Source organism: Apteryx rowi, unplaced genomic scaffold (genome assembly GCF_003343035.1).
Source record: "Apteryx rowi isolate R43461 unplaced genomic scaffold, aptRow1 scaffold_54, whole genome shotgun sequence".
Classification (NCBI taxonomy): domain Eukaryota; kingdom Metazoa; phylum Chordata; class Aves; order Apterygiformes; family Apterygidae; genus Apteryx; species Apteryx rowi.
Genome location: NW_020450805.1, coordinates 1656865 through 1681104, shown reverse-complemented (window position 1 = coordinate 1681104; position 24240 = coordinate 1656865). Strand labels below are relative to the sequence as shown.

General features: G+C 35.9%; 1 protein-coding gene across 1 annotated transcript in view; it reads right to left on the bottom strand.

Moving 5' to 3' along the window:
- Positions 1–24240, bottom strand: part of BIRC6 (baculoviral IAP repeat containing 6) — a 201436-nt gene that overhangs the window by 142904 nt on the left and 34292 nt on the right. Inside the window, exons 11-18 of the mRNA XM_026081224.1 lie at positions 19374–19523; positions 14747–14972; positions 8996–9156; positions 5684–5773; positions 3618–3749; positions 3139–3317; positions 2304–2434; positions 9–117 (exon numbers count right to left, since the gene is read on the bottom strand). Coding sequence (XP_025937009.1) covers positions 9–117; positions 2304–2434; positions 3139–3317; positions 3618–3749; positions 5684–5773; positions 8996–9156; positions 14747–14972; positions 19374–19523 — 1178 coding nt within the window. The remainder of the gene's footprint in view (positions 1–8; positions 118–2303; positions 2435–3138; positions 3318–3617; positions 3750–5683; positions 5774–8995; positions 9157–14746; positions 14973–19373; positions 19524–24240) is intronic.

Sequence of the window (24240 nt, the reverse complement as noted above, 5' to 3'; positions counted from 1 at the left end):
TCCAATACAAGACTCTGAGCGTGTTCTGTAGTCAGACCGTCATCTGTCTTTTTGCAAAGAGTAGTGAGCAGCTTCTCATGGAACTCTGAAAACTGTAACATGGCACACCGTTGAACTCTAGGGAGGAGGGGAAAAAAATTCAAAAACAAAATTATCCAATATGGCCATTCTCCCACTAAAGTGTCCCTCTAGCTCTTTATCTCAAAAACAGCCAACAAAAGATGCCTAGACATGAGTAAAACTAGTACAAGCACATACAACAGCTTCCCTGCACTGTCCCAATCTTCAACTACTTTTGGCCCAGGTCACTGTATGCTTAGTAACACTCCATGAATTTTCTCTCTTGTTAACTTGTTCAGTAATTTCTAAACCTATGTAAACTTTCAGCATCTACACCACTCTGGCAACCGTTTGCACAGATCTGCTTCCCACAACATTAAGGGATTTGTTGCTATTTCAATCAGGACCTCTCCTCTTATTTCACGGTTCTCTAATTTCCTAAAAAGCCTTTGGAGAGGGATTTTGTCAAAAACCTTTTGGAAATCAACTAGATCATCTAGTGGTCTGGAATACTGGATTCTCCTTTACAGAAGCCATGTCAATTCTTCTTGTATTTTCCAGTTGTCCACTAATTTTATGCTTTATCATAATTTTATACAGGAAAATTAGAAATGTCAACAGGCTTACCAGTCTGGAGTTAYCTGGAACCATTTTTTAAGAACCTTTCTGTTTTACCATACTCCTGTCCTCAGATGCCAAGGCATTTTCAAAGCAAGAGGTTATGCTACCATTAGTCATTCAGCTATTTCATCTTGGATGGCTCTAGTAACTCTTTGGTGAATACAAACTGGCCCTAAGCAATACTACTGTTCACCTTGCCAATTTGTTCCCTAACTTCTTCTACAGTTACTTCAATTTTGGACAGATCTTTTAAAGTGTGCCCCACAGGGGGATCTAAGCACGGGAATTTCCATTGTTTCTTCTACGGTGAACACTAATGCAGAAAATTCATTTAGCTTTCTGAATGTTCCTTCCATACCTGGCTCATCGGTTGGCCCTACAGACCAAGTAACGAGCTTCCTGCTCCTGATGTTTACCAAAAAAATACTAGTTTTGATTTGTTTTGCTCCTCATTCCTCAAACTCTTTTTTGGCTTAATTGATTTTATTTATTTTTATTTTTTTTACATATATACTGCCAGAGTTCTTGATCCCTTTTGTTTTCTTTGCCATGGGACCTCAATATTTAGAAGAATACCTTTATGTTTCACATAAATTTATCATTTTGTTTAGGACAAAAGGAAGAAGGATGGCTTTCCTAATAACCCTTTCAAAATAAGCAGTACATATTGGCCTTATGCTTTCAGTATTCTTCAGCAGTCTTAGGTCTGTAAGGACTTCGTTTTCTTAGGTGCACCTTACAGCTTCTTTTCAACAGACTTCCTCAATGTACGTAGTTCCCCTTTTGTACAATGGGCATCACTGTGGAGGATTTTTAGACCTTCACTGCTCCTCCACGGGTGTTCCTCCAAGTATACTTCCAAGTACACTGTAGTTGCTGTTACCAAATGATCATTAAGATTTTGAACCAGATCCTCCATGCCATTCAGGACCAAGTCAAGGGTTGCATCTCCTCTTGCATGTTCGTTAAGCATCTTCCCCATGAAACAGTCATCAGCTGTGTCCAAAAATACGGTCTGTGTTATGCCCTAATGAGACACTTGTCTAAACTATACAGAGTAATTGAAGTCTGCCACCACTATTTTTATTTCCTGCCCTTGCTGCCCCTCTGACCCTCTTAAACCCATTACAGCCAGTGACACCACTGTGGTGTGGCAGTTGGTAATACTGACCGAACACTATATTATTATTTAGGCCTGCAGTACCAATCTACAGTGACTTTAACCAGCTCTGAGTAACAATTTGCTAATTGGATTTGATTCTAAGCATTATACTTTCTATGCTGCAAGAAACAAGCCAACATGTGGAAATAAAAAGGAAAAGTACTTCCTTTAAAAAAATACAATAAAAAAAGGCTGTCCAAGTCATTTATCCATTTTACAAAGAAAATTGGCATTACTTACATCTACTTTTTCAAGTCAGGTAAATATATCACTCTGCATACAGTTTCCTGAATTAACGATAAATTATCTGTTATTCTATCACAACTTGCACAGCACAGTGCCCTAGAACTAATGACTTAGCAGATTTTTCCATATAAATTGAACTTATGAACTGACAGTTTGAGACAGTGGTTGGTCATGAGGTATTTTATGTGAAGAGAATTAAAAAACACCTACTAACCTTTCCTTTAAAATGGAAGTTTTTTTAAATCTTCGAATTGTTACAGAGACTTCTTGAAGTAAGTCACAGCCTCTAAGATTATCCGATTTTCTTGAAGAATTACTGGCTTCAATTTTACTGGATGGCTTTTCCTGATGTTTAGGGAAAAAATAAGTTTCAGGAATCATAGCATTATTGATTGAGTCACTTGTACACCTTGTTAAGACAGAAGTGCATACAATTCAATAAAATCTCTCACTCTGAGCGTGGAGATATGTACTGTTTGTTAGCAACAGAACAGACCAAAAACTCAATATTTCTTTAAGCTTAAAAATTATATCTTACAGCATTGGACAAAATGGACTACTTTTATTAATTTGTTTAAATAAAAAGACATCACATTTAACAAATGTTCTGCAATTTAGGTTCTAACCATTCTACTAATTTCCACAAGACATACATCACATCATTCACTCAACTACAATGATCAAAAGTATTAAATATATATTAGTATATATCATGTGTGTGTATATATATATATGTGTACATGTATATACACCCCTCTTTTGACGATTCCTATCAGCTACTGAACACAGTCGTGGAAAGAGTAAATTTCAAGAACCAATGCTCAAACTAGGAAAGTGGGAGAACAGACCTTTTCAACTACACTTTCACAGAAGAAACAGCTTAAAGATGTTGAACTCTGATTCTTGAGGGTATTAACACAGTGTCAGCTCTTAAAAAAAATTAATTTTAATGAATCTTACATCTCCTAACATCTGTTTTGTTTTCAGATCACATAAATCCTATCAATTCTACACCTTTAACACAATTGTCTTTCTTGGCTATTCAGTACCTTGCCTGCTGCAACTTTTGCCAACAACGAAGCAAGGGAATGGCCCTTGTTACTCTGAGGTTTTAGAGATGGTATTCTAACTACTGGCCTAATTCCACCACTGCAGATTTCTTCCGTTCCTCTGTCATTCACTGCTTTAACATGAATTAGGAAGGAGCGGTACTTGCCACCAGCCATGCCTGGAAGGGGCGAGAAAAAAAAAAAACAAAAACAACAACACACACACCATGGGGAAGAATTTGTAAAATTTACTAGGTCAAGTTGAAGCAGATTTTAAGTTTGCAGATGCAATTTGCAAGCAGAGCTTAAATATGTYATTACAGTACTTTAGCATCAGTTTGAAAAGTTATCTCACTATTGCGTAATACAACAAAATTTGCCAATGTGAAAATAAATGCAAACCAATGGCTGACCACAGAAATATGAGGTGCACTCCAGTCATGTATATTTTACGTGACTAGTGTAATAAACTGTTTTACCTTTAACAAGCTTTGGACTTGTTAGAGTCAACATTCCGGCATGTCCTGATAGATCAAGTCCAGTTGCCAGCCATACCGGACCACAAAGTATATCTTCCTTATGTTCCTCCAGAAATGGACACAACCTAAGACCTTAAAAATAAATAAATAGTAATATGGAATTGAATTATTTAAAATTAAGTCACAAAATTCGATCATTTGCAAAGGTGAAAAACACACCATGCCAAACTCTGATCACTAAACATGTCCAAACTACATCCTAAATCTGACTGCTATTTTAGGTTTACTTTTAAGTCATTTTCCAGTGAAATCAAGTAAAAGTAATTCACAGTTTTCAAAGCATTTTCCATTATATTATATGGACAGCATGTATGTTGAACACCTCATTAGAGCCACAAAAATATACTGCTAATAAAATGACAAACCAATATATTTTGAGCCACAACTCCCACTACATTATTTCTGAAGCAAGCTTTTATTGGATTTCATTAGCAACAGTTGAAATGTCAATGACCTGAAAATTACCATGAAAGAGATTAAGTTTTTAAAGTAATTATTAACAGACCGAATTCACCAAATTCATTCCACATTTTCAGTACAGAGCCTCAGATGTGCCTGGAACACAACAAATCAACTTAAACTGTTATTGTTTCTTCCAAAACTTAAGTATCTGTTATTTAGCTGAACATTAAATGAAGTTCATTGTAACACTTCTAAATGGAATTATATCCAAGAATTCATAATCTGTGCATAATTTTTTTTTATTAAAACAAAACCCTGGAAAAGCATGCTTTGAATTTCAATAGATCTTTACATGAAGACATCAATATAATTAGTAGAAAGGAGTGAGTTCATGCTATAAGATAAAAGGCAACCTGCAGAGCAAGACTGCTGATGGTAAACAGGTAAATCAGAGACAAGTGATTAATTCTCACTGCTAACATTCCTAGGAGAGTAAGTGGAGTGGGCAAAGGGCAAGAGGACAAAAGTGAAAGGTAGGCAAGAAAAGCAAAAGCCTGAAATAACCCCCAAAAAACAAACAGTAGACACGAATAAGACCAAAAACATGAAAAGGTATCTCAGTAGCACAGAAATTAAAAAAAAAAGAAAAAAAGAAAAAAAAAGAAACAGAAGATGTGTGCAGAAGAAATGTTTTCAACTTGATATAATCAAGTTTGATTCTTTGTCTCATTTTTCAAAAGATGACAGCAGAAGAAAAAAAGCCAAAACAATGAGGGCAAAATGGTATTAATAAATAAATAAATAAATAATCCTGTGATATACTGAAGTTATCATCTATTTGCCTCTCTGCCTTTTCCTCAGCATGAAATTTTTTTTCCGTCCAATGCTTTTTCTTTTATCTCCCCTTTGATCCCTCTCCTCCTACATCCTTTGCAACACATTTCTCTAGATAAACCTGCTCAAATGAAAGAAAAGAAAGTGCGAAACTAAGAGACTGCTGAAAGGGCCAAACAAAGTAATCTTATTTCTGGAACTCATTCATAGCCTGTAGCTATCCTCACACAGATCCAATCCAATTGCCTTCCAGAGTCTCTACCAGATTTTGGGGAAGAGTGATGGTTATAAAGATGTTATAAAAATACATACAGCAAGTTTGATATTGCTGTAAATTAACATGACAGATAATAAACATCTAGTAAAATGTTCATAATCTTGTAGAGGTTACTGCTGTAGCCTAAGAAAAAGCCAGGTATGCAAAGAAAAATAGCAAAACTAGCTAAGGAAAAACAAGCAAAATATTGCTGAAATGAGACAATGTGACTTTAAATTTGAAAGGTGCTATATCAATCTACTTGGTTTCTAAATTCTAGTAAAATACTAATCTATTTATAAACACCAAAAGTCTCCAGTACAATTGTTTTTTTCTTCAACTCATACAGTAAACAGATCACTGATAGGAGCAACACTGAACAGGGTTGAGAACAGAGTCTCTTTCAAATGTCTGAGAAATATTTACACAGAAATTTCGTATGTAATTAAAAAAAAAATCAAAAATGCAAACTCATATTTAAAATAAGCAGTATAACCAAATAAATTAAACTTACATTGTGGTTCCTCTATATCCATATACTGCATTTCTTCACTGAATTCAACCAGTGCTGGCTTTCCATTTCTCTCCATTTCAATATTATGAGCTGGAGATAAAGGAAATGTGATCTGTCTATCTACTGCTGCTTCTGGAGAACAAAAATATTAGCAAGACTTCATAAACATTGCTTGAGTTTCATGAAAAACAGAAGCACTAGTTTTCACAGCAAATTTATCACAAAACTCTTGAGAACACTATTTCCAGTATAAAAGCCATGAATCTGCAAAGACACGTTTTTCATATTAAGACTGCAACTGAAGTTGCAGCAAATAGCTACAAAAAATTTTGTCCAAAGGTTACCTGTAAACAGCTTGCTTCATTTTTATATTGCTCAAGTATTTTCTCCTAATACTCCTAATTCAACTGTAGATTACTCTTAAGAAATTAGATTCTGGTTTTGAAAGTTTGACATTTTAAACAGAAAAATAACTGAATAAAAGTGTTCAGGCTAAACATCAGACATTATTTTGATACTACCTAAGTACAGTTCCTCTTTTCAATTAAATGATTCTCATGAATCATAGATGAAGAGGACATGCAAGCAAATGAAGAAGAGGCACGTACAAAGAATTAATGGCAGATCAAAAACAGTTCAAACCTGGAAGAATTATGCCTCGGGCCTTCTCATTATTACACACCACACATTTAACTAGCTCCAGGGTTCTTGTCATACAAACCATGATGGAACAAATTCTCCCTACTGATCTTGTTTAGGTCTCACTAAATGAAGAATTCACATCCTTTCTCCCCATATGGAAGGAGAGGAGGGAAAGTTGATTGAACCTCAGACTGAAGATTTCGTACATATTCAAGAGCCACCAAACAATCCTGCATATTACTTTTTCCCAGGATCTGGACATTTTGGTTAATATCCAGYACAGATGTAAGTTACCTAGTTTTGCCTTGGCTTATATGGAAATGTTTAGCCCTATTACTTTCACTCAATAGGGCATGGAGAAAAGGCAAATGTCACATTAAGCTCCTTTTCCAAAAACCAAGCAATTTTAATAGAATAGGAAGTGAACGCAACACAGTATCACTTGAGAGGAGGTTGGTTAGCTGGGTCTCCCCAGTCTCACCCAAAAACGGAAAAAAAAACAAGCTGAGACCTTGGCAAGGTCATCTTACAGTCTCGCATCCCACAGCCCTTTTCAGACTGCCCATGTATACCCCCCCGCCAAGCTTTCTCCACCCTATCCATTACCTTGGGAGGAAAGAAACTTCCATCTACAGTCCCTGTAATGAACTGAAATGTTGCCTTCTGGAAGAGCTCTGTCAGGTTGGATAATCAGTACACTCTACTCGAAACACTCGCAGAAAGCTCTAAGCAAGTATTTCACAGCCAAATCAACTGTCTTCAAAATATTACCAAATCATGGAACCATTTCCTCAGCAATAGGGGAAACATTAAGGAAAAAAGTGTAGCAGTTCTTCTGTTTTGTTTCACAGTTTAAGACTTTCAGATTAATTTCCACATCTAGATCTGCAGATCCAGGATCAAATGGACTGATCAAATGGACTGAATACTAAAATTAATGCTGAACTCAAAGCAGGTTCTGTTCAGAAAAACGAGGACTAACCACCCTACTTTTTGCTTTAATAAAACAAAACGCTCCTACATGTTAAAATTCCTATTTACTTCAAACATTAAACACAGGAAGAACCAGCAAGAACCATCGTCCTGTAGTCACAGCCAGCACTTCTGCTAAAACTGTCAAACCCTCTTGTGTTCTAGAAGAATGTGCTTTCTCCAAGAACACTGGTGAAAATATTCTACTATGCTAGAATATTTCTTTTTCTGCGGATAAACACCAATTTACAGGATTTCTTTAAAGAAGCTCTCCAGCACACTTTTTCTCTTAATACTGGGGGATGCTGCAGTGTGAGAAGGAGAAGTTTTATGAAAACAGGTCAAAGGTTTCTGGTTTACATTTACAGCTATCTTACCCTTCCTGAACAGGGTCACTGTTATTTAGCCTTGTTTCAAAAAACAAAAAACAACCAAACAACACCCCCCCCCCCAGCATTTATAGTCATGTTTGCTGTTCTCTCCAACACATTTTACATCCAGCAGCCAATTTCATAAAAACTGAAAAGAGGAGTTCTCTGAAAATTAGGTTCCTAGAAGCTTTTCCAAGAGGTGGCCAGATGAAGATCACCTATTAATGCCTCAACAAATAGAAAGCTCCATGAAATACCACCCCCGAGCAGACAGAGCAGTGGGACATGCAGCGAACGCTCTCACCACAGGAAAATCTCAGTGAGATTGATCAAAACTCTTCCACATCAGCGAAATGACTTTTCAGTTTATGTTACCGCCTTACAGGTCCCGTGATAGCTAGTAAGACGCAGAATCCAGCTAAGAGTTTTCCCAAGACTAGAGCACTCATAAGTTTGGTCTTCCCTAGCAATGCTGCAAGGAACAAAAGGTGAGATCATACTGCAGCCTTCATATAACTTAGTAAGTCAGGTGATGAGAGAATTCCAAAGGAAACCAGGTTTTATCTATTCCTGTGATAAAACCAAACCAACCAAACCAAACCAACCAAACCAAACCAACCAAACCAAACCAACCAAACCAACCAAACCAAACCAAACCAACCAAACCAAAAAAAAACAAATAACCCCACACCCTTGCTATTTTCTCTTAAGCGTTCAAGAGGCACTGGCAGACAATTTCCTTCCATGACCTGGAATAATTACCTCCTTTCACTTTTTGTCAATTTTTTGATATATTTACAAAAGAGCACGTGTTGCATGTGTCAATCTCTAGGATGATTTACAACTGACAACGTATTTCTTTTAATGTACTGTAGTACATTAATGCATTGATTATTAATTATATATTAATCATTTAAGTTAATACAAGTTATTAATGTATTGTTTTTATTATATTAATAATGATATTAAATTATATAACTAAGTAGAATTGATGTGTTAATGAATAAACTGTATATTAAATGTACAAGCAGTACGGAATGACAATTCAGTTCAACCTTGAGTTATGCACTTTTGTTTGTATAAAATTCAGGAATTTGAAACTGTTTCAGTTTGGTTCCCCAAATTACCCTCAAATGTGTTAAGTGAAAATAGAACATGACACTGAAAAATAGAGAAAAAGAAAAAAAAAGAAAAAGAAAAAAAGAAATAAGCGCAAACTAAAAATATTTACATAATTTCAATCAATTCTTCTAACAGACCTCACAGAGAATAATGAGTCTGAGAAAAAAATTAATCCTCTCAAAAGATATCATAAGTCCTTTCTTACCATTGACTTTCCCTAAGCCTGGAGCTTTATTTTTCAGTAAAGTCACTTGAACCTGGGGAATGTTTGTGATGTTTGAATTCAAAACAAATTTGAAGTCCACGTGTCCAACCATACAGGCTTTTGGTAAAACCAGTTCAAAGACATGCTCATCCCAGCTGTTGCTGTTAGGGAAGAAGAAAACAACGACACAGTGTTAAGAGCAAATTCAGAACAAGCAGGCGGCATTACCCAGTGCATTCTTCATCTATGTATGCTTTCTTTAATAAAAGAGAAAGATTAATTTTGCATTAGTTGACATTCACATGAATTTCTGAAGCAAATGTCTTTTAAGTTGTAATCACATTCATTTTATGAAGAACACTTTAAAAGCCAATTGATAAGAGAGGACGAATCAACGTTCAGATAAAAGCAGCAGTGAAAAAAGCCACAAGATTGCCTATTACCTGCATTACAGCACTGCTTCCGTATTACTCTAAATACTGGTTTTATTTCTAGAAAAAAGTGAATTAAATGAAAAATGTTCACTAAAAAAAGAATCTTCCAATCATTGAACTGTATAAAAAGCATCATAGCAATTGCCTTACAATCTCTTTAGTTGGCCTTTGCTCTTGATAGTGTCAAAAAATGTCACTTTAGTAGTACAACAGCCACATCTAGGAGGCTCAAAACACTAGTTTCAAATAAAAAATTTTTTAATACATTCGATAACTTATACAGGATGAGAAGTGCTTCCTACCAGGTGCACACTCAGAAGCCTGTGCTAAGCAAAATGGCTGCAGCTTTCTTTTAATGAGTCATATTTTCCTTTTGAAGCCAACTTTGTTTTATACTGAAAGTGTAAACTTGAGATAATAAGTACCCCTCAATGATCAGTTTCATATTTTGATACACTAAGGTTTGTTAAAAAAAAAAAAGTTCAAACCAAAGAAAAAAACCAATTCAAATAGAACTAATCATGGGTCAAGTCACATCTGTATACATTTTTAAAGTAACTACACTTCCTGATCCTCTCAATCTACTAGTGAAGAATTTTTAAAATGAAATAACTTTGACAGCTTGCGATTATTTAAATGTAAAAGTGAGAACACTAAAAATTTCAGTATGCTACCATATATATTGGTTAGCTGTTTTTCTAATATCTAAAATACAAAAAGGTATTTTAAATCAAATAATATGCTACACACCAAGTATTGTCAGAAAAAAAAATTAAATAGATCAAGCTTTGACACAAATGCATTTAATTCTTACAGTAATATCCCTGAAGGTCATATCTCTCTCAGGCAAATGTAACACACTTATAACAGATTTTAGGTACATATAAAATGCTTAATGTCAACTCCTTTTCCTCCTCCTGTCTATAAGATGACTATTAGCCCTACTCATCCAACAGGTGGAAGTGACTTTTCAGAGCCCATCAATTTAAGATAACGCAGGGTTCTGTTCTAAAAAGCAAGGTGTGTCACATTTCTCATATATTCATGTCTTCCAACTTTCTGCACACATACACGTATATATTATTAAATATTACTTTCTGGCATAGCAAAGTTCACAGTCTAGGTTATCTTGCTTATTTAATCTTATTAAATCTTGCTTATTTAATAATATACCATAAAACAAAAAAGTGAACTTAGAAAGAAGTGCTACAACAAAATGGCAGAGAATATATTGCTGAAATAACTTTTATCAGAAAAGTATTTGGATTGCAATTATCTGCCTATCAATTCTCTCTTTTTAGTAATCTTAAAATATATATGCAGGACATACTTTGGAAAAATATCTGAAAATGAAACAGAGGTATTGCCTTCCAGAGAAGAAAAATGTTCCCAACGTAGATCTGTGCATTAAGTTCAATAACCACGTGGGAGGCCTATGGGAAAACTCTAAGATATTGGATAGGTAAAGTAATGCAGGTCTTTTCTGATGCAGTAAACAAGGTTAGTCCTTCAAACTCATCTTGCATACTGTGAAAGTTTAGAATTAACTGCAGAACTTGAGAATGATGCCATTCTCCCTTCAACTTCTTAAAAAGTTAACCACTTCCATTTTACGGCATCTGTTTCTGCCTCAGCAGTCCCAGATGCAAAGACGACTCTGATAAAGATGGAAAAATTCAGGAGCTTCATTGCAATGATGATAAATGGCAATCTGTCCAGGAAAAACAGGGCTGGTAGGTAGCAAGTGGTTATAAGGGCAGTACTGTTAATGCTATAGCAGAAACTACTAAAACTACTAGACAAAGAGAAAATTACAACCGAAGAAGCTTGAACAGACTTTGGAACTCAGACACTGGTACGTATACATACACACACATATAGCTATAGATGTTTTTGTGTGTGTGTGTGTGTGTGTGTGTGTGTGTGCGTGCACACACACACACTTTATTTATACACACACACACACACACCCCACATATACTTAGCCACCCAGGTGTATATATATAGAAGCTGCACAGTTCTGCTTAAGTCTTTACACTTATTTACACTTGACCACACAGAAATCCAATAACAGAAGTTCTGAAATTCAATGCCATCTTTCCAGAATGAACAACATTGAAAGATCGGCAGAAGAGACGTCCTTGTGGTTTTAATTTAAGAAGAGACAGTGAAGAATTTTCAGCTAAAAGTACAAATAATTCAAATACATAAAACATAATGAAAATTTATCCTCAACTCCAAGGGAAAACTGTTAGCAAATAAGGTTAAAAACTTATCAGAATCAATCATGACCTTCCTCTGCCTCGTAGAACACATAACCCAATACAAAAGATGGAGAGGTTTGGGGGCTTTGGTTTTTATCTCTGGATATTCCTATAAACGTCATGTAAAGCATGGATACGAACGTCCCATTCAAAGGAGCAAACCTGCTCAAATAATAAACTGCATTCTGCTCATCCAGTTTAAGATAGATAGTTAAATATGGAAATGAATAATAAACCAGTTTGTCTGYAGCAATCTTCCGTAGTCTGTGTGTTGAAAGACACACACTGCCATGCTGAGCGAGACCCGCGGTTTGTCTATTCCAGAATGCTGCTTTTGACCGAAGCCAGTAGCAGATGCCCCAGGGGAAGTTTTAAATAGGCACATAGGGAATAACGATCCTCCATGAAGGTCTCACGTTAATCCCCAATAGTGAAGAGATCTTCTCATACCTGTGGCAATGAATTTCACAGTCTAATTGTGTGATGAGTGAAAAATTCCCCTTTAATCAGCTTTTTGAATGACTCATAACTCAGTTTTAGCTCGTCCTCTTTATTCATGTGTAAAGTTTCAAAGAAGCCAAGAACTTCCTCATTTACTTCCTCATTATTTTTTCAATACTTTATATCACTTTTCTCTGACAATCTAATGTAAGATCTTTCAGCAACTTTTTTCACCTTTGAAACACTTTTAATTCTATAGCATGGTTTTAAAGAAGAATACCTAAGCAAGACAATGTTCTAAATGCAAATATACCATCATTCTCATAATTACATAGTATTTTTCGATGCCCTTCTTCATCCCTTTTCTAGAATGTCTCAGTGCTTGATTTTCTACTGCAGCTGAACTGAGCTGCACATCCACTTCTGGAGTTTAAACCCTGGAAGGCACATGAGCGGCTAGCTCTTCTTTCTTTCACTTATTTTTAAAGTATATCCATATAATATGAACATAAAATATTTCCCATATAAATTTGAGAAAAATTGGGAGAAAGAGTGAGGAAACTCAGACGGAATTACACATTAGAAATTCATGCATTTTTCAAAAAGAATTCACCCGATTCAATATTTCCATTAAATTATCACTGAACAGGAAATATTGATATTTAGATGATAATTCATATGGTAATCCAGACTAATTTTTCTGTTTTCTTTGTCATAGCCATTTTAAACTAACAAACTAGGAAAGAGCATAAGTGTAGTGTAATGCCGTTCCTTGAAATACATTTACAGAATTATTTTCTTCCATTGAGAAACAAAAGAATTGCTATATCAAATCACATTATTTAGCCATCTAATCCTATAATCCCACATCTTTACGGAAGTCAGTAGGAGACACTCAAAGAGAAGATAAAAGGAACTTCACTTYAGGGACCAAAAAATTCCAGAAATTAAGAACCTTCTCCCCAACTAACTTTCAATTAAGAGCTAACTTTGGTCTCCACCTTGAGAATTTACATTCCACCTTATAAACAAGGGGACTTTAACTTAAATCTTTTTCTAAATGTCTCATTCAGCAGCTGTTAAATATTTCCTATACTAAGCCAAGACTTTTAATTTTACCTCTTTACATTACTATTTTACTTTGCACCAGCTATAATTTTTTTCCTCTAAAAATCAAATATTTATACGCTAGTGCTCCATCTGTCACCTTCAAGTTAACAGCTTTTAACTTTAATGTTTTCCTCATCTTCTTTTTGTTTTTTTTTGTTTGTTTGTTTCCGCTGTTGCCAAACATACTGGATAATCAATAATTACAACTGGAAGTTACTTTGCATGGAATCATTTCCTTTCCATTTGGCACATATAGAGTATTTTACTTACACAATGCAAAACCACAAGATACAGATTGCTTTCAAAAGTCATGATGCACTGCAAGCTTTTATCCTAGTTTGAGTATTTAAGTCACRGCAAGTTTGGCTCAGGTTAAGTGTCAACACTGGAATGCCTGCAACTTCCAGACTTGTTTTCCCATCTGGAATGTTTGAAACCTGGTCTACCCCAGCAGCACAAGGGAGCTTCCACTTGTTCAAACATCAGCATCATTTTGCGTATGCTTTCTAGCTCCCCTAGCATCCTTTGCCTATTTCATTCTTTCTACCAAATGGTCATTTAGATTCTGCATTACCCTTTTTGGGTTCAATTAGCATACTGCGCAGAGCTTTTAGATCAGCAGGATGGATGTGACAGCCTGACCCAAGAAATATTTAGTACCTTATTACATACTTCCCCTAAGAAAACACACTACACTACCTATATCTATACTTTGTTTCTCCAAGCCTTTTTTTTTTTTTTTAGAAAAACTACACAAAGCTACTTCAGATTGATTTTAAGTAATTCTTCAGGGAGACTGCAACACTGGTGTTTTAGTCTAAGATCCCAGAAGAATTTCAAGTTCTCATGTCAAATGTAAAAAAACGAGAAGTTACACTTACATAGTACTAGTGCAGTTCATCCAGTGAGAACACTGTCTAAATTTTAGCACAACTAGTGCTCTGAATTGACTCAAGTAAATATCTCATACATAAAGATTTTACTTGATACAAACGGCCATAAATCCACAAATAATTTTCACGTTTTCAAATAAATTATAATACAACTTGGTTAAGGACAAGAAATTATACTCCTACAGGAGCCTATAGCCTGTTCTTTTATTCATATATATATATATATTTTTTTAATAAAAAGTTTACTAAGAATTTGTGTATGCGTACGAAAAGTGAATCAGACTTACTATATACAAAGTCAGAGTGTATCTAAAGTTCTGGTGAATGCGCTTCTCCAATTATTTAAGGGAATGACAAGGTTTGGCATGCAAAAGTACACATATTCAAAACAATTTTTCAATTTGTTTCAAGGTACGCTGAAACAACTATGGCAATCTCAGGAAGAATAATGCAAACTGCCAAATACAGATTGCTCTCTTTGAAAGTACGCATTCTTAAATCTACACGATACGAAAACAATTAAATCACATGGAATTTGTTATGATACCAGCTACACAAACAAGGCAAGCAATACACACACAATCCATTTTGTACCAATACTTTACTTACCTGTCTGTCTGTAGCTTCCAAGTTCGAGTATGCTGAGCCGCATCCCCATGGTGCTGCTGGTGCAAATGCTGAGGATGCCGCCTTTGCTGTTGCTCTTGCTGGACTTCTACCCAACAAGGAGGGACCGTGGCTGAAAATCGTGGAGTTAAGGTCTCAAAACGGGTTAGCTCCACCAGGGATGTCAGCGTTTCAAGGGAGAATGGCTGGTCCACCAACAGATCAACTCCTGAATGGTTACAGAAAACACATTTACTACATAGATTTTTTTTCCAGAACATCCTATAAACCTTCTGAAATATATCCAAACTGTTGTCAGTAAAATTAACTACACATTTTATGAAGTTTCTTTAAAACAAACAAAAAAACCCCCCAACCAAACAGGAAAAAAAAATGGCCTTGAAGCTAGTATCCTTTGAAAACAACTCAATTGGAATAGGTTTTCTAAGTACTGAGAGCTTCAAGTATGCTGTCTGAGAAGTGTCAGGAAAAAGAAATTCATCAGCTATRCTTTGACAACATAAATCTGATTAAAACATTTTTGTTTGAACATCCATTGACTCAGATAAGAAAACCTTAAAGTTTTATATTCTGAGAAAACAGACACATGGAATTACTACGCAACTTAAACAACAGTGATAAAATGTTGTAAACATTGTATTATCACCTGCTCATTGATGCAGACTTGTTTTATGGTGGATACTAGAATGTTTTGGAAGGCTCCCAATTTAGCTTAAAAGAGGGATAAGAGAAAAATAGAAAAGCACAACATGTCCTATATAACACACTTAAAAGACAGCGAGCCTAGGCAATTGCTTCAAATATCTTGTCTTCATATTCAAGTGCTAGCCTGAAAAAACAAGTTCACAGGGTATTAATCAAAAAGTTATTGAAAAATGAAATATCTCAGGGAGACAAGCAGCCAAATACACATTACAAAGGAACTCTAAAAATAACCAGATTTCCCCAGACATAAAAAGGAAAATTTTAGGAAAAATTAGATATGCATAATGTCAATTTTCTACATTGTGAGCATCTTCTCCTAAAAATGCATTACAGAGAAAATCTTTTCATTGTATAGAAATTATGATTTTTCATGAAGAGAAAGTTTGCTACCTAACTGCTACTGCCACTGCCTCAGGAAAAAGACACACACGCAAGCCCGACACAAAAGAAAAAGAAAACAAAGTGACTGCTGAGTCTGAACCTAGAGACTGCCTTGCAAAGCAGTCCAGACTGAAATCAGAACAATAACAAGATTACATTCTCCAGTTTGAGGAGAGAAAAAGAAAGCATTTCTTCCAGGAAAGTGGAGAGGTTCAAGATATGAGACCCATCAGAGTCAGAGAGAAAATCCACTCTAATTGCAACAACTACGGACTTCTGCTTTTCAATCTAGGAGGCAGGAAAGCGCCAAAGTGACAGTCTTAGAAATTTATTTTTTAATAATACAGCGAATGCCTGTTTTTTTTTTTTTCCACTTCCAAATATGACCCTCATCAGCTAGATGACATTGCAATAGGAACCAAGATTATAGATCAAACTGCATATCAATTTTATCTTTCAGCAGATTGGGTTTTTTTTCTGCTTTATTCCCCCCACCCCCACCAAAAAGAGAAAAGTTCAGAGCATTCAGAGCAACGAACTGCAATGATGTGTCAACCCCCTAAACTGAAAAATGAACTTTCCAGTATTGTCAAGTCGACCTAGCTTCTTCTGCAAAACCACATGATTTTTGTTACGTTGTAATAGTAAGCAATGACAAGTTGAAGTTCTACTAGAAAACTTGAAAAGAGGCTTTAAAGAAGTTATGAAAGTTAGTATTATTTTTCATGTTGCTTCTAAAAAAAAAAAAAAAGAGCATTTTATATTACTGTACTGAGTAAAAAACCCCTCCTTTCCTTAAAAGGAAATAATAATTTTAATCCAGTCAAGATTTATGACTTGGTATGGTTAACATTATTTCCTTCTAGAACAATTAAAAAGCAGCCAAGCTGTAAATACAGACTAGAAAATAAAATTTAGGAAATGTGTTCCAGAACATGAGCATATGAACAAAATACAGACACATGGACAAAAGCTTGTGCTTGTCCCCATCTCTTCTGTCCCGACTACAGCATCTTTCAGTTACGGCTTCAGAGACCACCAAAGTAATTTCATAAAAGCAGCCTAACTGCTGTCTGCCATCAACTGCGACCCAAGAGAGCTAGTTCAAGACTTTGTGCTCAGTCAGATTGGCCCAGAGTTCAGTCTCCAAAAGAAAAGGCTTTCTGTTGGACTGTTTTTCAGGCAGACACATGTGAAWACATAAGTGGAAGAAAAAAAAAACCACCCCACATATATCTTTTGCTGTTCAGTAATTAGAGTAAAAGAGGAACAACAATGCAGTTATGAATGTGGGGGCAATGCCTGACGGTGAACTGCGTGCATTCTGACAGGCGCGTGACTTTGAAACGTCTGTATAGTCCTAGCAATCATTCACACATTATTAAGACTGTGGTCTCATTTAAGGAGCACCTATGAACTTTAGTTCAGACTCATTTCCATACTGGCTTCCAGCAATTACTAAAATTCTCATACAGCTTTTCGTGGCTCAGGTTGAGGCCACAGCAAAACACTACTCAATTTGTCTGATCACGACTGTGTTTCCAGTATCTCATTAGAAACTAGTACAGACCAAGACCAAGCAATACTGGTTCAACTACGCTCTCTGAATTACGTGACTACTTAAATGAGGGCCTGCAGCTTGTGGACAATCTAAAGATACAGCTGCATAGACTTCTGTACATTAGTATATTCATTTCCTGTTCCGGTAAGTCATATTCAAGGAGTCTAAACTGAAGGTTGGGAGAAAGAAAGAGGAAAAAAAAACAGATTTGCCAATTATAGTACTGACAGAATTTAAACAATAATGATCATCAATTTCGGGTTAGTCAAAGTTGCCCTCTGACTGGAAGAGACTTAGACCTGCTGATAAGCTGCCATGCAGAGAACGCACCTATTGAAAAAGATCCATGTCCTGGATATTCCGATCCTCTTCAGAGATTTTAGTGCTTTATTTGCCATTAGCTAAGGAAGAAAACTGCAGAAGAAAGCTGCAGACTTCTTTCCTTTGCATATATATCAGTGGTATACACTGTTTAAGGGGGGAAAAGGCTAGAAGCACGCAGGGGTTTTGGGAAAAAGAGAGCAAGCAGCCTGCTGCCATCAGACTCCAAAGCCCAAAGGCTCCTGCACTGCCACTCAGCCTCCACTAGCTTCTGGGTCCTCAGCAGCTGCAGGTAGCCCCCCACCAAGAATTAACATCATGTCTTCTCCGACACGATCATGGCTATGTGAATGGTTTGTTTTCATCATAGTGTGTGGGGGGTGGGGTTTTTTTTTAATATTTTTTTTAACGCTTACTGTTTTTACCTTCTAGGTCATCTATGCCCAGTATATCCCTATTTACTTCCCAATAAACATGGCTAAACCCTCCAAACCCTGGCTCCACTAAAATAATTATGCTTTGTGTCTCTATCACCAGCATTTGGAGATTAAAACAAAATGAAAGTCGCAATAGTTTTACAGCTCTCTCATAACTAATTCCCTTTAAAAAAAAAAGAAAATAAAGCAAGATTGTAAGAGATATACTTTTAAAATCTCAACATGACTCAAATCTTCCTCAGGCTTTATGAGCAAAATTAAGTTTGTTGTTAATTTTTAGTGACAAACTATTTACAATAAAGTAGCTTTGATGAGGATTGAGAAAAGATAAGAGAGGTTCCCACAGGAGCTCCCATGCTGCTTTCCCTTACAAGCAGGAGCAGCCCCTCGCCTTTCCCCCTATGGTCTAGCTGCCTACAAAAGGAACATCCCCCCTGTGACCCATCTCCTTACTCTGCCCAAGTGAGCCAAGAGACTACAAAAAGCAGGAGATAACAGTACAAGAATGGCAGTAAAGACCTAAATATGATGTTCAGCGTAAAAATGGAAATCGGACAACTAGAAGCAGTTGTTTCCTTCTGTTCAAGGGCAGACAACCTTCCAGGAAGAGATCCGGTATGGAGGTGACAGCAGAATTTGAGCAAGGCTCAACCCAGATAAAACTATTACAATCAAAAAATCTAAGAACTCATATTATAAGCTTAATTTAACAAATGGCAACTGTACTACTTAAAGTATAGAGAGCATCAATTCCACTGTTTGCAATAATGCTTAGTGAATACATGTACTTAGTTTTATGAAGTAGAGCTCTAAAGCTTCTACGTGAAGCTTTAAGAAAATTTTAGTTATTGAACGTGTAATTTTAATTCCAAATACAGAGCTCAAGCTTATTTGACTTGTGAGAGATATTCAGCTTTTGCAAAATTGTGTATTTTTTCCCCGCCTGCCCTACTTATAGTAACATGCAGAGATTAGAAAAACAGTTATACAAAAGCTTTTTGAGATTTGGAAACTGATAAAACATTATGCTTGTTCATAACAAGTGATGAGCACAGAACAGCTACAGAACTTAAATTAGAGCTATAAAAACAATAAAGCCCTATATATTATTAAATAACTCAAAAATCACTTTACTATGCAATTTCCAAAAGTAAAAAACAAAAAAATGCTTATAGTTAGATACATTTAAACATGTACAATTTACCTGTAATGCCTGGACTAGAAGGGTTAGATAAGGGCTTGGTGCCTTCTGATGATTGTTCAACACCTTTGGAAAGGGATCCATCTACAAGTATATCAGTTTCATCTATGTCATCACAAGTTCCTCCAATCTGAAGGAAATGAAGTTCTCCACCTAAATTCATCACAGACAACAAAAGAAGCAAGTTTAGACAGGCATATGGTGAAACCAAACTCACAAGATAGGCTTCCAGTTGAAGTGCTACATACATAAAACAATAATTATATAACAGAGGAACACATCAGATTGTACATGAAGTGACACTTTGCCTTGCTACTACAAAATTTTTTCGGGAAGAATGCAAATCTGAGAACTACAACAATGCTAACTCCGATTGTGAATGGCATGAAAGGAAAAAATATATATATTTTGGGAGGGGCAGTGGTGTGTGTAAGTAACCAAACAAACCCCAATAGAAAGCCTAAATCATAACCACTACGACACTTCACATAATCCAAATTGCCAAAACCAGAAAGTCTTCCACTATGTCATTATCATTTACATACGGAAGAAAAAAAAAAAAAAAAAAAAATCCTAGGGAAGGTTTCCTGTAGCTTTTCTGATAATTGATTATTGAATGTCCTTCAGTACTTGACTAACCTGATGAAAAACCCTGCTTTGCAAGTTATCCAAGTAATTTGAAATAAAGCCGAGAGGATAAACTTAATGAAAATCCAAAATAGAAGCATAATCAGCAGGTTAAACTAGCAGCAGATCCAAAGGTTGGAGGAAAAAAGTAGTTCTAGTAAATAATTATAAATTAAAATACATATTATAAATTTWTATATATATATAAATAAATAATTATAATTATAAATGAGTTCTGCTGAGATCAAACAGCTTACAAAGGAGCAGTTTTCTTAAACAAAGAATTAGGGACATGTTAGGAAACATGGATCTTGACAGCTGCATTTGGTAAGAAGCCAAACCTCCATTTGTTTCCTGTTCTGGTTACTGCTCAAAGATCACAGCGATCTACACGATCCGAACCCGAGAACCTCCCGTGCCAGAAAAGGAGTAAGTACACCTCATGAAATGGAAGTTCAACATACTGCTTTCACCATCTGTCATTTTTACACCCTGGTGCAGGAGAAAGGCTGCAAAACTGCAAAGTTGTAGGCTTCTCTAAGGGAAAGTTAGGCCAAGGTATCTCACTTACCTCACTAAAAGAAAGAAAACACTCTGGAAGTGATCATTTGGTCCTCAAGAGAAGTTTCTGTTACTGCAGTGCGGAGTACACTGCTAATTAACAGGAACAACAACAACAAAAAAATCTGCCTTCCTGTTTTACTGATACTACGAGAGGAAGAGAGAGTTGTAATCCTTGGGTGCCTGCCAGACTCCAGCCCTTTTCTAATAGAATTTCTGTGCTAAGCTTCAGATTTCTTACTCCCTCACATTTGTTTTTAAAAAAGCTTCCACAGAGAAGTTTATGATAAACTTCAGAAATACAGTATTAGCCTATGAAATGATCCCTCTACATGCTTTGGTACAGTTTCCCAAACCCTGCAGGTGGGCTTTGCTTCTGTGCCACAAAAAGCAGCATTTGTTCTCGCAGAATATCAGAAGATGACTTTCCGATGATGCATGCTTCATTTATTTTTTAAAGATACCATAGCTTCTGATAGGCAGTGCCAGGAAAAATCTGTGCCAAAGTCAATGCTGATTTGTCATCCTTGCTTTAAGTTATTACTGGTGCGCCTGGTACTTTCTAATTCTACTCAGATAGTGAACACCCTAAGTGCTAGTTTACCTGAAGACTTCACTTCCTGACAAAGGTAATAAATGCTTCTTTTGCACTACTGAGAGGAAGATATGTAAGCTCACACTTGCTTACTCAGCAATCACAAAGGAGAATAATCAGCATACGTCATTATATGATGCTAAAATAATAGGTAACACATTCAGAATATTGGTAGTTTAATTCTGAATTGTATTTAAAAATCAGTAAATTGCTTGGAGATTGAATCCTTGGACCTAAGAATCTGATGGGTTACACAAACAGAACAAATGAATCATAAATCCATCTAAATAAATCCCAAGCTTCCTTTCAGCAAAATGGTGATCAGCTGCAGGAAAGCAGTATTGGCACAAAGTAGAGAACACTTCAGAGACTAGGCCACTGCAGTCAAAGCCAGTCTGGTGAAATGTTCAATATCCTGAACATTTTCTATACTCTAGTAGGAATTGGGAGTTTAACAACTGTCAACAGCAAGTCACAACCCAAGGATGTGGCTGAACAACACTGGAATAGTTAAAGGAATTTAAAAAACTAAGTCATACCATAGAAAACTATCCACAAACAACATATAGTCCTCACTGCTGGTTTGTAGAGAAAGGGTTAGCTCTGAACATACACTAATATATAACACTGGAAAAAACTCCTTCAGAAAGTTTCCCAAAAGCATCACTCCAACAGAATTTACACTATCCTTGGGGATTTAAGCTGTAAAATTCCATCCTGGACTACAAAAAAACAGAATGCAATTCAATAGGGACAAGTGAAAGCTACTCTGACTAGCTAGAAATAATTAACTGCACTGTTACAGGATGAAAAAAAAAATCAGCTAGCGAGCAGTTCTGTAGAAGAGGCTCTTGTGAGTCAGAAGATAAACCTGATTCAATTTCCTGCTTAAAAGTGCAAACATCCTACTGTATATATGCACAAATGGTATGTACAGCCTGCAGAGTTACTAAGGAATTCTTCTCTTCCATTCGAAGACATCTGTTGGATAACTGTGCCCAATTTTGGGTATCTCATCAAGAAACATGGACTAACTCGAGAGGGTCTTTTGCGAGAGCAACTGTTTCTTTTTCTTTTAAGCCCTGAGGAAAGTTTAAAAGAATTGAGGGTATTTAGCTYAAGGAAATAAATAGCTGGAGGAGCATACTATATAAATATACAAGAAGCTGTTTCTTTCTTCCTTTTTTGTAGCAATCTCTACCACGTCCACAAAGGATAGAACAATAGCAATGACTCAAATCAGCAAAGATGATTCAGATTAGACATTAGGGGGGGGAAAAAAAAACACAAGGACTGCATATATTAGAAGAAATTTCACAAGTAGGCTATTAAGTCTCCCATGTTGAAAATTTTCAAAAACATATTAATCTGTATGTCTTTCTGAAAGGATAAGTGTAATTGATCCTGACTTGAAAATGACCTCTTAGGATCACTTGCAAGACTAATTTTGGTATGGCAAAAAATTCAGCCCCTCCCTACCCTGATTAGCCCCCACCACCTATGAAGACAGAAAACTGCAAACACTTAACTGACTCCTGAACTTCAAATATGCCAACACAAAAAGCTGACAAAAGCAGAAGATAAAGCCTAATGACAAGGAAGACACAAATAAGATATACAAACAAAAATAGGTAACAGAAAAGCTATGGAGAGTATTAAATACACTAATTTGCAATGCAAAAGCAAGTAATCTGTTATAATTGAAAGATGTAAGATTTGGGGGAAGCCATTCTCAAACGGGTGAAAGTGCCATCCAGTTCTGTCAYGCTTGTGACAAGAAGTATTAGCATACACACTTTGGACAAGACCAAGCTCCAGTCTGAAAAAAATCACCACTTTACTGATACTTTCCCCACAAATAGGGATGACTAGTAAAACTCTTGTTATAATGGAACACTAGAGGCAAGAATTTAGGAGAAGCAGGCATAAAAGAAAGGACATTCAAAAAACACAAAACGGACACAAAGAAAAAAAATGCTTTTAAATCAAAGTATAAACCAACTGGTAAAATAAAAATTTACATGATTGAATAATTATGTTTGTGGTTTTTCTTCTTTTCCAGCCTCCAACTCTGAGCTATAGACAATAGGCAAGAGAACAGGTCTGATCTGATCCATCAATCGCAACATGCAAGAAACTCACTGTGTAACTTCAAAGGGAATTTTTGCCTGGAGGCTTCAGAGCAATATAGGTAAAAAAGAGAACCACTAAAATACAAAGGCAGTAAAGTTTTTCTTTCTTATGAAGAAAACAAGTAGAAAAACAGTTCCTTTTTTGTGTTTTTTTTTTTCTCCCCAAACTAAGTCTTACTATTTCCAAAGAATAATTAAGCCGAAATAATTTAAGAGCCACTTCTAAAAATCAAATTAACTCTCTGTTGAGAGAAGTTATGTTAGATGTAAAGCAAAACAATACTAGCATTTTACTAGAACTTGATATATGGAAACGATTTACTGCAAGACCCTCACTAGACACAGACATGCAAAAACCAAGATTTGTGAAAGAACTAGATTGCAAGTTTCAGGTGAGCACCATCCAAGAACGCTTCACCGCCTGAAACGATATTATGCACTCACACAGATCATACAGATTTTAACACCTACTCATCCATATACTAAATCAGACAGTCTGGGTACAAAGCAGCTGTTTTATCACAACGCCCTGAACATTTCCGCTTGTTGACTCATTTAGCTTAATTTGAACCACCACCTCACTTTCCAATTTCGCAACAGTTCTTCAGAGAGCTTTAGACACTGACACTACTGCCTTGTCAAGGGAAAACAACAAGAGCAGCGAAAGATAAATAACTGTCAATTTTAACAATATTTTAAAATACGTGCAGAAACACAAGTAAGCACAATTTTCAAAACTGTCAATACAAAATACAAGCACAGATTTGCACCTATATTTTAAATGGAAAGATACAGTTCAGAGAAGTTCCTCCTCGCACTATACTCTAAAGATAAGTTTAACAAAATTGCTTGATTGGCAAATATTGAGCTAGGCAGTGAAACTAAAGAAACAATCCGTAATACATCAACAAAAGAAAACAGTAGAATGTATACTCTAATTAAAAGGAGACCTTCC